General features: G+C 42.0%; 1 protein-coding gene across 2 annotated transcripts in view; it reads right to left on the reverse strand.

Annotated features, from left to right (window-relative positions):
• The window catches only part of AGO3 (argonaute RISC catalytic component 3), a 30,613-nt gene that overhangs the window by 11,652 nt on the left and 4,925 nt on the right, over positions 1-14,036 (reverse strand). For both annotated transcript variants that reach the window (XR_004167143.2, XM_031594857.2), the window contains exons 2-16: positions 12,803-12,974; positions 11,286-11,406; positions 10,444-10,652; positions 9,281-9,417; positions 7,943-8,077; positions 5,891-5,978; positions 5,595-5,742; positions 5,189-5,308; positions 4,152-4,274; positions 3,340-3,473; positions 2,712-2,896; positions 2,284-2,443; positions 1,060-1,150; positions 532-726; positions 69-203 (exon numbers count right to left, since the gene is read on the reverse strand). Coding sequence is in view for 1 of the 2 variants with exons in the window: in XM_031594857.2 (XP_031450717.1) it covers positions 69-203; positions 532-726; positions 1,060-1,150; positions 2,284-2,443; positions 2,712-2,896; positions 3,340-3,473; positions 4,152-4,274; positions 5,189-5,308; positions 5,595-5,742; positions 5,891-5,978; positions 7,943-8,077; positions 9,281-9,417; positions 10,444-10,652; positions 11,286-11,406; positions 12,803-12,974 (2,153 nt within the window). In the remaining variant the exon portion in view is untranslated. The remainder of the gene's footprint in view (positions 1-68; positions 204-531; positions 727-1,059; positions 1,151-2,283; positions 2,444-2,711; positions 2,897-3,339; positions 3,474-4,151; positions 4,275-5,188; positions 5,309-5,594; positions 5,743-5,890; positions 5,979-7,942; positions 8,078-9,280; positions 9,418-10,443; positions 10,653-11,285; positions 11,407-12,802; positions 12,975-14,036) is intronic.

Here is a 14,036-nt window from a genome sequence, read left to right on the forward strand (position 1 = left end):
GGCAGTGAAGTCCATACTAATATTTTGTCTAGCAGTGCCAAGCTTGTACTGAGCAGGACAATGATTACCCTTTCTGTTCTGTCAGCACAGAACAACCGTGTATGATGTCGTTTCTGCACCACAATATAGGTTATTCCAGGCTGGTAATCCTTCTCCAAACTGATGCAGGCTTCTCTAATTGCTAGCAGTTCATAGTACAAAACCTACAACAGAACAGAACAGAAAAGGTTTTTCTTCACATTATATTCTACACAAAACACCTAATTAACAGTTTGTAGTTAAACTAAGTTCAGCTGTGCTGCACAATTATTGAGCTCAGGAAGTACTAAGAAATATATTGTTTCCCAAGAGTAAGAGTTGTTCTTCCTAGACAACAAGGAAATAGCAACTTCTCTTACCCAACACGCTTAAGAAACTCTCCTAAAAAGGCTCAATTCTTTTGTGGTATCTTAGCACAAACAAAAGCAGTGCAGCTTATTCCAACAGGAGGGCAGGAATTCAGTGTTTCAGACAGCTCACAAGTGAACCAACCTGTCGGAACTGTCCTTCAGAGACCCCATCCCTATAGAAGATGATACGTGTGGGCTTGAAGCGCGTTGACTTGTAGAATTGGATGAGAAGCTCCCTCACCATGGAGGCCAGGTCTTGGATGATCTCCTGCCGGGGCCGCTGAACTCTCACCGTGGCACAGTATCGGCTTGGATGAGCATCCATACTACCTACAACCTTTAGGAGAACACTGCATGACTACAAGCAACAAGTTCAAATCTATACCAAACACTCTAACATCATAGAGCAGTATTAATTCCTTTATATTATTTCTGCAAAAACGTTCTATTTAACATGAATGCCTTGATACAAAAATCAAAATGCTCTGAGAACAAAGTATCAAACAGTATTTTTCTTTTAAAGACACGACTTTTGGTAACACTGGAAATGTGTAGCAAGAATTAGGGCATAAGCCCTGAAAGACATCTGACAAACACAGGCCATGAGTTGCATTTGCTGTTCTAACATTTACCCGAGATGAAATAACAATGTTGATTTCATAAAACTTACAGCAGCTATGGAAGGTTTCTTTCCATCTCCAGCAGGAGGGTGAGTGACATCGGCTCCCAAAAAGATCACTGGCTGCTGGAACACAGAAGGTCTTCAAAAGAAAAAAAAAGTGCTAAGTCACACTTGCAGATGAACAGTTGGTGCTCAATATGGGGCTTTGTTTCTATTTCAGCTACACTACACAGAGAGACTTTCTTATCAGGTACTCCGGCCAGACTTAAACAATGAGATCTTTGTGTGCTGAAAGCAAACTTCCACAACACTAACGGTCACTGCAACTGAATTGTGGGCATGATTCTAGTGGAGGAAAGCCAAAGAGCTGCACCTTAACAATGCAGGCAGTCTCTTACAGAAACCATTATTCTACCATTTGATTTCACTGGTGCTGGGAGTCCAGCTAAGCACCACTTCAGTGCTACCTCAGCCATGCAACAGATGGCTGCGTACACAGCAGCATGCACCTTGTTCTGTCTTACAGGAGACAAGCAGCAGCACGATACCCCAGTGCTTCAAGATATTCTTCCATGCACTTTTTCTTCATGCTTAAACTCAGATTCCATTCTTTCAGGTATCCTCAGGGAAGAATTTCTACACCTTGCAGTCCAGAAGTTTTTGCCTTGCATGGTGCGTACGTCCACTCTTAAAGAATTGATATGCTCCTAATAACAGTTAGAGACCACCAGAACTTTTTGTCTTCAGGACTGACAGACTCTTCAGAAGAAAGAATGTGAGAAAGAAGGGAGCACACATGGCTTAGACCCAAACCCCACTGAGTGCTTCAAAGCAACTAGAAGACATGCACAGAGATTACCCATGCAATGAATGAGCGTGAGCTGAACTGCTTAGCCTAACAATGTGAGAGAAGTAGGGTGCTTTCAGCAAATTCCTGTCCTTACTGACAGCACACTGGCACGCTAACCAAAACAGATTGTTCTGTGATGTGTGGCATACTCCTAAACCTACAGAAAACTTCTAATTGTACCAATATTTCAGCACCTCCAGAACTGCAGCCGTTGAAGTTTTTGATACTGATCAAGCATGGAAAAATGCTTGAGACTTAGCTTCCAGGCCAACAACTACTCAAGGCCCACACAAGAAGAAATGTAATTCTAGCTCATACCACATACAGGCAGAAGGATAATTCAATGTAAGTTTTGGCTACAATTAAATGTTGGGTGCTAAGTATCAAAGAAAACCCAAATACATCTCCACGCAGATTCTTACCGTTGATGAGGTACAAGGATGTTATTGATTCCTCCTAATTTAACGTTTATCTTCAGGCACAGGTTTGAAAGGGTCTGTGGAGATGTTTTAATGACATTTTTGACTTGAACACACTGCGTGGCCATTCCCAATAGTGTATCTCCCACACGCTTCACCTCCGCTGTGAAACCAAAATCAGGATACAAACTGAGTCCATTTGAAACTATTGCCATGTTTTGATCTTAGCTTACATCACAATTGAAATCTACGTAGTCTGCAAAACATCTTTCTATTTAGTTGAATGCTCAGACTTGCTTCTGATTGATTTCAACGTCAGACAGCACTGCTTTCCTATGTCTAATGAATGCTCCACAGCAGTTTCCTAACATGTCATGCATACGCTTGAATGATGCTTCACCAAACAGGTAAAGTCCAAGGTATTCCCTTACCGTACACTGGTGTTTTTCCTGGCAGGATGACAATGATGAGCTGAAGCCCTGAATAGGTGTTCTTGAGGTGCCGAAACATGGGCTCCACACTGTCTGCACCCTGGGCATATTTACAGAAACAGGGCTGGCCCTGGATTGGCATCCCTGCGTCCTTGGAGATCTTACGCAGCTGGTCTGTAAAACCCCTACAGAAAAGGAGTTTACAGGATTTTTGCATTGGCAATAGCACACAACAACCAAAGCAAAAACAGGCAGAAGAACTCTGTTACTCATATGAAGAAAAGGATTTCACATAGCTTTCAAAGTAGCATTTTTAAAGCACTCATGTGAAGGCCACTTTGAAACAACAAGGCAGCTTTGAATCAACACAGGCCAGAATGGAAAACTGCAAATTTGGGGGCTTTTAGTACTGCATTCACAATGCTAAATGAAACTAAATACAGAGCAGCAATATCACAAGATTCAAACAGTGTTTTGACTGTAGCTTCCAGAAAGGAGCTTGGATTCTTTCCTTAACATGTGAGATGATTAAAGCCACTTAGAAATCATTCAATCTCCCACATCCATGTTTTCACTAAATGGTTTCAATACAAAAGCAGCCTAAAGCCTGAACTATGACATGCCTTACTTCAGTATTTCTTCTCTGCATTGTCTCTGCGTTGCAAAACAAGCTATAGCCCACATTTTGATCTCAACACCAGTGTGGAATTGCTTCCCTCGCATGTCCCAAACTCCATGGCTTGGGGTTGCCACTGTTCTGTTCTGCAGGAAGAAGAAACACAGCAATATTCATGTGAGTGAAAGCAAGGAGAACTATGCTATTTACTGCTTCAGAATAAGGGAAAAAACAAAGCCTGCAATTTAAACTCTGCTCCCTTTACTGCACAAGGCAACTGAAGTGGTCGAAACAGTCAACACACATTGGAATGGAACACGAAAATGATCAGGGGACTGCAGCACCTCCACTGCAAGACAGGCTGAGGGAGCTGGGCTTGTTCAGCCTGGAGAAAAGAAGGCTGTGGGGTGACCTCATTGCAGCATTTCAGTACCTAAAGGGAGCCTGCAAATAGGAGGGGAATCAACTCTTTGAAAGGGTTGATAACTGCAAGACAAGGGGAAATTGTTTGAAGTTGAGGGAGGGGAGATTGAGGTTGGATGTCAGGGGGAAGTTCTTTACTATGTGAGTGGTGAGGTGCTGGAACAGCTGCCCAGAGGCTGTGGATGCCCCGTCCATCCCTGGAGGTGTTCAAGGCCAGGTTGGATGGGGCCCTGGGCAGCCTGGGCTGGTATGAAATGTGGAGGTTGGTGGCCCTGCATGTGGCAAGGGGGTTGGAAATTCATGATCCTTGAGGTCCCTTCCAACCCTGGCCATTGTGTCATTCTGTGAAATCACACTTCAGTAATCATAATAGAAGCAAAAATAAAAGGTGAAGACCTCACCCGTCCTCCGTACTGCAGCATCGGCGCGGGCAGCACGCGCCCCGTCACGTGGGCCATCTCATCCCGGACCTTGAATTGGAACTCTTGAACAAATGGATCCGCATCGTAATTTGCACTTCTCACCTAGAAGAGTTTTTCCACATTACATAAATATAATTTGCGTAACAAGTTATTATTATTCCATTTTAGAAGCCTAATTAGGAATGCTGCAGAAGTGTTCTACAATCCCTCTTCTCGTTGAAAAAGGCTTAAATTCAACTGCTTATTGCTCAACTGCCATGAGATACTGGATGAGATTTTTTGTTCCCTTAGTTACTCGAGGGGCTCACTTGTAATATGCTCATCCAAGAGCATTTTGTTTGCTCACTGATCAAAAAGCATTTTCCTTAGGAAATAAGCATGCTTCAAATTAAATTATCTCCTTCAATTACTGCACATTCTTGTCTTCTGTATTTTTCAGAAGTCTTATTTTAATTGAAAAATGTTGGTTCACTTGTCAGCTCCAAATCAGACCATTTCAAATCTCTTTTATCAGAATATTCAACCAAAAATACTTAAGTTTTACATTCTGAATCAGAGAAAACACCACTGCTAGGAGTGGGTGAAATACATAAGAGATGAAGACAGTGGAGTCACTGAGTGACAACATTTAACATGTACTGAGAAAGCAGTCAAACAGTTGAAAAACAAGACTGAGGCTCAGGAGACCTAGATTCACTTTTCTGATATAGATCCCTTGTGTGATATTGAGCAAATTTCAAAATAGTAACTTATAATGCCAGAATGATAAAAGGAAGGAATGAAAGGGTTACGTTGTTAATTTAAGAACTTTTTTACAACAAAATGGTTTGTCAGTGTGTGACCAGAAGCCACTGATCCAGGAAACCTTTAACACCACAACTGAAGACACTGATTGCCAATAAGGCAGTCAGCTATGGCCTGCTAGAAGAGCTGTCAGGCTGGAGTTAAGGCAGGAGCGTGGTTGAGAACATCCACTGCTGAACAGCATCAAGCCAAACTGAAATTGAAGAACTCACCAATCTGCTTATTTCCTCTTGCCTGTCTGGAGCAGACCTTGCTGTGGCCTTTATCATAGTTGATGTCTGATTGTCTGTTAGCTTCTTGATACACCGTTGGCCAGCCACAATGTTACATACCTTGAGGAAAAATCAGAAGCATTAATACACAGAGCATTTAGAATTCTCTAATGAATTCTCTGGTTCTACAAACCTCCGAAGTGTTTAAGCAATTGCACACTTTCACTTAGTTCTAATCTTTCAAGCACTTTAAAAATGTAATCATTAGTGAAATAAAACAAAGAGCACGTAAAGAATATGTAAATATGCAAACACACCTGCACTGCAAAGTGCATTACTTCTCCACGTTCTGCAAAAAGATACTGCCTACCAATAACGAGCTGATTTATCAGAATAAGTTCCTTACTTCTAAAGGCAGGTAGGTGTGTTTCTGTTCCTGTCCCACTTGCAGGCAAGGCAGATGAGGATACTTCAGCTGGAGGTTGTATTTCTCTCTGAAGTACTGTGCTACTGTTCTCTCCACAGTCTGGCCATTTTCTAACTGTAAAGGAAAGCTGGAGAGAGACACATTTTCATCAATCAAAATTATGAAAAGCTTAGCTGGCAATTATTAGCACTCCCAGAATGAATAAAATTAGATCCCATTAGATATTCAGTGCTAAGCTACTGCACATCTTACACTCTGACAAAAAAGCATCTTACGTTTGATGACTTGCAGGCCTCCTGGTCACATTACAAACACGGTATTTCCGTCTCATCGTTCCACAATGAGTCACTTCTACCTTCAGACCTGCACAGAAGTACCAAAAAACCTGATGTCACAGCCACACAACAACTCGCACAGGAGACACAAGGTTTCTTATGAAAGAGTGTGTTCTAACCCAGCAGCTTTCATGGTTGGAGCTCAAGTAGCAAAATACAAGGCATTATTCTCCACATTTTTTCTTAAGTTACAAGTGGACTTCTGACTAATCAGGTATTTTCCTCAAAAACAGATCATAATGCATAGTATTGAGCGTTCGATGTCACCTGAATTCCTCAAAACACTTTCATTTAACAGGCACATGACTAATCTCTGGTAGACACAGGGCTGTTTTTACCACGTTTTTTTTTGTTCTCATTCTCAGTGCTGTATTCCTTTTAAAAACTGCACTTACAGTAATTGAAAGGGCAAAAGCAGATTTCTTTTCCTTGTTCCTTTTTCCTAGCCTTGTAGCCATACTCTGTCTGTAACTTTCTTTACTTTCACTGGCACCCCAGACATTGCTCTCTGTGCACAGCCAACAGCAACACACGCAGCTTATCTCAGAAGAAAAGGCAGTTGGAAACAGCACTGCCACCCAAATTACTTCACCTACAGTCCACCAGCAGAGGCTTTTGAGAAAGCTGGGTGACGTGCCCTGTCCAGGCCACGCAATGAATATCCCCATCAAGGCAGGTCCCTAAGTCCCAGGGAGCAGACATCACTATTAGTTTACCTGGTGCACAGATATCCCATTAGAAGCATTAAACCGTGCTTCATTGATCCCCAATAACATCAACACCAGTATCACTCAGAGGAAGGCATCACCAGAAAACAAACTACAACTAAGTTTATACAGCATTAAAGAAAACACAGAAAAGGAGCCATGAAGTAGAAAAGGGCTGTGAATGTGTATCTGGAACCCATCAATTGCTCTGTCATCAATCTGCCGTGACACTACAGAAGGAACCATCCTCCCACTGAGCTGCACACACAGGCTGCAAATTCTGTAAGGCAGGGTTTGTTTCACTACATATGATCACAGCTTGGCTGGAGTTCCCAGATAGTACATCAGTAGGAGCAAATATTGACAGTGAAGGTAACCTCTTCATATTATCTGACTATGGTAACAAAGTGTCTCAGGCATCCAAGATTAAGAAGAGACAGCATCTCATTCTCCAGTTATTGGCCTCCCAGAATGGATACAGATGGGTGTAAGGAGGAGACATGTTTGGACTACTACTTGTGTCCTAGAAGGTACGTTTCCCCTCCTCAGCTAATGACTATTCCATGAACATACTGCTTTGTAAATATAGCTGAGATTTATTTTTCTGCTGGCCAGTATTTCAGCAGAGTCCAAGCTTTCATCAAGTAACACAAGTGTTCCAGAGCACAGCCTTGAACAGCTGAACTCTTTCAAGGCACCTCCCTCTACAAATCACACTGGAATGAAAGGATATGGGAAAATGCAAAGCAAAGGAGCATATATGGAGTGAAACTACGCTAAACAGTAGCTTATGCAATTCCTTTGGAATGGAATTTGGCCTTCAGCTGCAAGTTATCAAGCAGTACTTGTTTTTCCATGCAGCAAACAGTTATTAGAAGTCACTGCAAATAGCATACTTTCAAAGAATCAATTAAGTTAGCTTCAAAATCGATGTTCATTTTGCTTTAGCACTTAAACAGCAGGAGACCTACAGCACAATACCACTGCAACTGCAGTGACCCCTGCTTCTACAAGGTTAGCAGCCAACAAGGCAAAGCTGCCTACCACCAACCAGGCAATGAATGCTTCTCCTTCCTCTCTTCAAGCCATGGGAACATCTCTCATTTTGCACCTTTCCTTTCTGCAGAACCACACTGCCTCATTCAGGATGAGAATTACTAATGTGATGTACTGCAGTTCTCCTAACAGGTGCAGGTCTCTTTTGATGCACGATAACCAGGGGCATTTCCAGTTAAATTGAGTCCCTAGAATGATCCTGAAGGACAGGACAGACATTTCTACTCACCCTTTATCTCTTTGGTGAATTTTACCCGATGAGAATCAGTCAGAGGTCTTGGTTGTTCATCAATATTATGAATGTCAAGAACTTCACACATAAACTGAATCACAGGTTGTGCTTTGTAGAAGGCAGTGGCAGAAACTAAAAAGAACCAAATACCAAGAAAACCAAAGTCAGAATGCCCTGAAACAGCAGATAAATGAATGTTTTCTTCAGATTCCAAGTAACCCTCAAAAAAAAATGCTGAGCAGCACTCATTTCTCAAAACAGATTAAGCCTTCCAACAACCACAGTGACACATCAGTCTCCAGCTTCGTCATCATACAGCTGCTTTGCATTTCTAGGTTTTGGAAAGGTTTTTCCCCAGATAACATTAATTTCTAGAGAGCTGTAATGTCCTGAAGAGACTCTGTATTGAGCTACAAGCACAGCCAGCACCCATATCTCTGCTGAAGGCTTTTTAACATAGTCTATTCAAGATGCAATATGATTTTGTCAATGATACGAGCTGCCCAATGACTGAAACAGTATTTGTTAGCCACATAAGCACTATTTTAACTACGTGCAAATTATGTTAGCATAGTAATTAGTGCAACCTTTGGTCTACCAGCATCTCTTACCATCCTGCACACCAGCGACCAAATCGCATTAAGAGACAATAATGTTTTTAAACAAAACAGCTGACTTGTTCCACGGAAGTAAGATCATAATCTGCTTAGAAAAGTTATAAGCAAGTGATGAAATGACTTTTAGTAAGGAACGTGGCACAAGCTATAGCCCAACACAGTAAATATAATCCATACTTTCAAAACCTTAAATAGCAGCAACACGAGACAGCTCACAAGCACTTCACTGAGCTCCCAGATCTCCTGCACCAAAACCACCACATCCCCATGTTAAAGCAACACAACATTCTTCAGACGTGTGTCACACCAGCAGGCTGCCAGCCCTACATGACACACTCCAGCCAACGCCTCCGGATGCTGATCAGTGAATGAACACACACAGCTCACACCCAGAGACCAGCAGCGTGCAGCTGTGCTCCCACAGCAATACCAGTGATGGAGAAACACTTTGTAAAGAACCTTGCATGAGCATCAACAAAAGCACGTGGTGGGGCATGAACATCATCTTCAGAACCTCAAACCACAACATGAGGTCATCAACCCATAAGCTGTAGGTTAAAGTCAAAGTTCTTGACTGTCTCATTCACAGAAAGGACTGAAAAAATCATCCAAGAATTACTGCTGTGCTTTTTAAGACTGAGACCGATGGAATTTCAAGGTCACTTGTATTCTTGGAGGGAAGTCTTACCTTCACTCTTAGCTCTGAATCTCAACTTACCATCAATGTTGAGCATCATCTTCCACATGGCAGGCCGGACAGACTGATGGAACCCAAACCAGACCTCCCTGCCCCCCCCCAGGGGGTGATCATAGCCTTCTGGAGCTGAGAAGAAGGAGCGGCCCACAGGGGTATACCTGATGAAAGAAGATGAGCACAGCTTTATGCTGTCACTTTCCAAACACAAGATAAAAATCTCCATCATAAGACTGTAGCACAAAATATTTTTTGGAATTTTGTGCACAAGAAATCTGTCAAATTTAAATGACACTCTCAATGCTGGTGTTCCCATTGCAGTGTTTTTAAACGTAGACAAAAACATTTACTTCTTTTTGCAAGCAGGAAATTAAATTCTGTTTTCCAATTTCCAACTTCAGTACAGCATAATTTCCCTACAGCACAAGCTCTGCACAACAGCACACTGGGCTGATCCTTGTACTCATTTTGCATATTTTACAAGCAAACTTCTCTCAGTGTATACTGCATTAAAATGTGGTGGTAACAAAGAACTAGAGAAACTAATGTTTCTCAAGCTGCTGTTTACACATCTCCAGCCTTTAGCTCACGATATAGGGTAGCTGGAGAACGTTTCCAGTTACACCCAACGAAAACCACCAGTGCAAATCCACCATACTGGCTAGAGCCAGCAACCAAAAAGGAGCCCCAGTTGCCCAAATAAAGCAAAACTGATATAGCCTTCCCTGATGTTTCAAAAGTAACAGGCATGGTTAGGACAGGTATCTACTCTCAATGATGTACTGAAATCACAAGAAGCATGCACCATTGATGGGTATATCAATGAATTATGAGTATATCAATGAATTAAAAAGACTCATGCTTTCAGACAGTCACCAAGTGAGTGGTATTTGGCTCAACTGGAACAGAAAACGTGGGAGCAGTGCTACAGCATCCTGTAAGCTCTCCTTATTTCAGCACAGACCTAATACAAGCATCTCCCACTTCTTGATCTTTTCAAACAAGCGTATCACCTGCTCTGGAGTTTAAATATCTACAGAAATACACGTACATAATTAGCTTCTATCTCCTCAGCTCAGCTCATCAGCTGTGCTGTGTGAGGGAATGATCATTCTTTTCAGGATGAAGGTGTCCCAGTGGGGATCCTTCAAGTAAAGACAGACCGCAGAGGAAGACAGTGAACCTACTTCATGGAGGGCAGGTGTCGTAGCACCACATCGACAGCATGAACAGGGTTAGTGCTGATAGGTTTGTCTAGTTCCAGAGGCTCAGGCAAGGTTCTTCCTGTCAAAACTTCATGCAGCAAGTGCCAGCTCACCCGAGAAACAAACTTTATTGACACTTTGAAGGGACGATCTTTTCCACCTTCTCCTGGTAATGTCACATCCAAATCCACCTGGGTGGGCAAAAAAACAAATAGCAGCAGCTGAATTCTTGAGTTTGCTAGCCTGACCTCTCTATTTAGCACCCGAAACAAGAGGCACTGCTGGAAGAGAGCCATTTTCTTTGCATTTATTGAGCTGGAAAGCTGGGAAAGAAGTCTATGTAACCTGAAAGTTGCCTCAGCTCTTGAGATCAACCTAAGAGAAGGGATGAAGACACTTGCTTTCTCAACAGCGGTTTCAAACGCACAGTTCACTTTGTCATCGTGGCTATTAATCACAATGAAATAGCTTCCCTGTGCTGCAGGAGGGCACAAAACATGTTCTCTCTGGCTTTCTGGTGATGGTTTCCAAAATTCTGAGTGTGCTTAGTGCACCCTCACCCCTCCACACTTCTACAAGACCACAACACTTATGGAAAAAGCATTTAGTAACAACTTTTCAATACAGTATTTAGAAAATATAGTTTTGAGAAAGCTTTTGGGTGTAACTTAGAAAAGTAAATGGAGGAAGTTAGAAGAAACAAGTCTCAATAGCTCAAAAACTCCCAACCAATCTGTTAAATGTCTCTTAAAAGTTAAGCTGGGTTTTCTTTTGCTTTTCTAAAAACCTGTAACAAGTACCATCTGTTTCTCCAGTTATCTTACCCCAGTAGTGGCCACAGGAAGTGGGTTGGCTGTATAAAGGCTTCTTTTCCCATCATAAACTGGTCGACGGTCCCCAAATATTGTCACTTTAAAATGCTGCACCATTGAGTCCACCACCTCCCTGGAAAAAAAGTTGGTATTTACACTGAAAATGTTTGCAGGGAAGTTTCATACTGGAACATGCTGATATTCCAAGAATGTCCTCCTCACATCACAGCTATGGTAACAGATCTACGCTACAGAATAAAACCACGACCAACGCAAATGCTCCAGAATCAGAAAATATTGTTGGTGAAATAATTTCAGGAAGTACCAGAAATGACTGAGGGCTCTCTCTCACCTTTAGTATACAAAGCAAAGATGCACTTATCTTGGAAGAAGGACAGAAGCTATTAGGAAAACCTAGTACAAGTCTACAGTTGGAAGTAGAAGTTAATTGCACTGCATACCTAATAATCTCAATCTGCTCTCCAACTAACAAGTCTTGGATTCTGTTTACACTTTATTAAAAAAAAACAACAATGTATCTGAAGTCTTTGCTCTGTCATTAATTATCTAATATTTTTACAATAAAATCAAGTAAAAAATGATCAGATTTGTGCACGGTTCAATTCAGCCAGTTTTCTTTTCTGTGAGCTGACAGCAATAAAGAAAAGAGTAACCTACAGCAAAAAGATGCAAGCACTGAATTTACACTAGAGATGAAAATGTTTTGTTTCTTTTTTCATATGAAAAAAAGCTTTCTTGATACAAGCAGCACATGCACCCCCAGCAAAGGGACTTTTGCAGAACCTCTGAGATACGCCTCCATGTTTTGAATTCTTTGGAGATTCTTTGTGTTTCAGTGGCACTGCAGACTATTTTCACGTACTGCAATTCCCTCATTCTACAGAAATTACACATTTTCCTTCTGAAGCATAACTAGCACTCTCACAAAGCAGAAGCTTACTCATATGCCATTTCCTGACCAGGCAATATTACCCTAAAGCACTTCATCACAACAATAAACACCAGCTTCCTCTTAAAGAAGGCTCATGGCAGCACTTGCACCTCTCAGGTGGAGCTTGGAGAAGGTCAAACTCTCCCCTTTGCACTTCTATGTCACAGAATTGTTAAAATTCATGTTTTTCCATTGGCAACAAGCACAGCACTACACTAAAGCCACTTTAAAATAACTGCTTAGCACTCAGTTATCCTCCAGAACAAGTCCAGCTGACTAACAGAAACACTTTAGGAGCCAGTATTTCTACCAGGAAAAGTCACTGCCTACAGCTATGCCATATTTCTGATGCCCTGAAGAACAGAGGTGCTGCCAAAGCGGTCACAAAGCTCTGTGCCCTCTCATGGCTGGCCCACATTACAACACCTGGTCACAGCCAAACCAACCAGAACCTGGAGCAGCCTCTGTACCCATCTCAGGTTCTAAGCTACACAGCGACTCGACTTGCTTCAGTAGGTCCCCCTGCTTAAAAACATCAGCAGCAATAGAATTTAGAAGACAAACGTCACTTTCTTACCTGTTCACCCTCCGAGGACACTTATCTGGTTTGATATCCACCTCATAGAGGTAGACATCAATCTTTGGGATTTCAACTTGGAAGCAGTTGGCCAGCAGTTTAATGGGTTTGCCCATGGTGCCATAGCCAGGCCGTCTGGGCACCATGAGCAGGGGCTGAGCCCCGACGGGTCCTGTCAGAGAGCAAAGCAACAGATTAGAAGATGAGCACAACAAACAACCTGCACTGCAAAGGTACCAGCTTATCTTTTGGTAGTTTTAAGATTGGAAAGGATCCTCACGGTGGTAGGTACACTTGCTGGCCTCCCATTAAGACTCACTAATGTACCTTCTCATTCTTAATCAAGTCGCAGAGAGGTCAGGCAGGCACCTGAGCTAGCACCTATGTTCAATTCAACACAAAACCAGGTGAGAATGCATTCTGTACGTTGAGATGAGAGCCCTCAGTAGTAAACACGGTCCACTCTTGAGAATTTCTGCTGGTCGTGTCATTTAAAAACTCCTCTCTGTGTTGCAGCAATAAGAACAACGTGCTCTGCAGTCCGACTTGCTTTGAGTTTTTACAAATTACTCATCATACAAATGTCACAGCGTTTGATTAAATTAGTTAAAAGTTCTCCCCTCCGCTCCCACTCAGTGACGCAGACAGCAATTCCTGCCCACTCTTTTCATAGAAGAGTTGAAATGTCAAGTGCTGGTAAAAAAAAAAAAACACGTCTCATTTGTCTTTTGATTAATCTCCCCCATTCCTGGAACAAGCTGTATTATTTTGAGGCAGGCTGTGTACTGACAATAGGTGAACACCAGAGCAAAGTTCCACTGTAACATTTGCCTGGCTCTACCCAGAAACCTAGCAAAAAATTCTGCGTGGGTTGGCTTCAAGCCATAAAACAGAACAAAAACATAAAACAAGAGGCATCATTAAAAACACCCTCACAGCCTATGCTTATGCAAAACGAGTTCCAAGCATCTGTTCTCCTCACTTTTTCTTCATTTTAATACTATGAAATGAGTACAAGCAGCCCTACGTTTTACTCCAGATATATTTTCAGTATATAAGCATATGTAAAAAGTTACTACCAAACATTTGAGTGACATAAGTGACTCAATAGCTTGTTTTAATATTAAAAGAACGTGCATGGATACATGCTCATATATAGTTTCTATCTACAAGAAACGTGAATAAAACTGCTGAAATAAAGATAATTAAAGGGTTGCTAGAATCAGGGCTGCCC

This window comes from Phasianus colchicus, chromosome 24 (genome assembly GCF_987193195.1).
Source record: "Phasianus colchicus chromosome 24, bPhaCol1.hap1.1, whole genome shotgun sequence".
NCBI lineage: Eukaryota > Metazoa > Chordata > Aves > Galliformes > Phasianidae > Phasianus > Phasianus colchicus.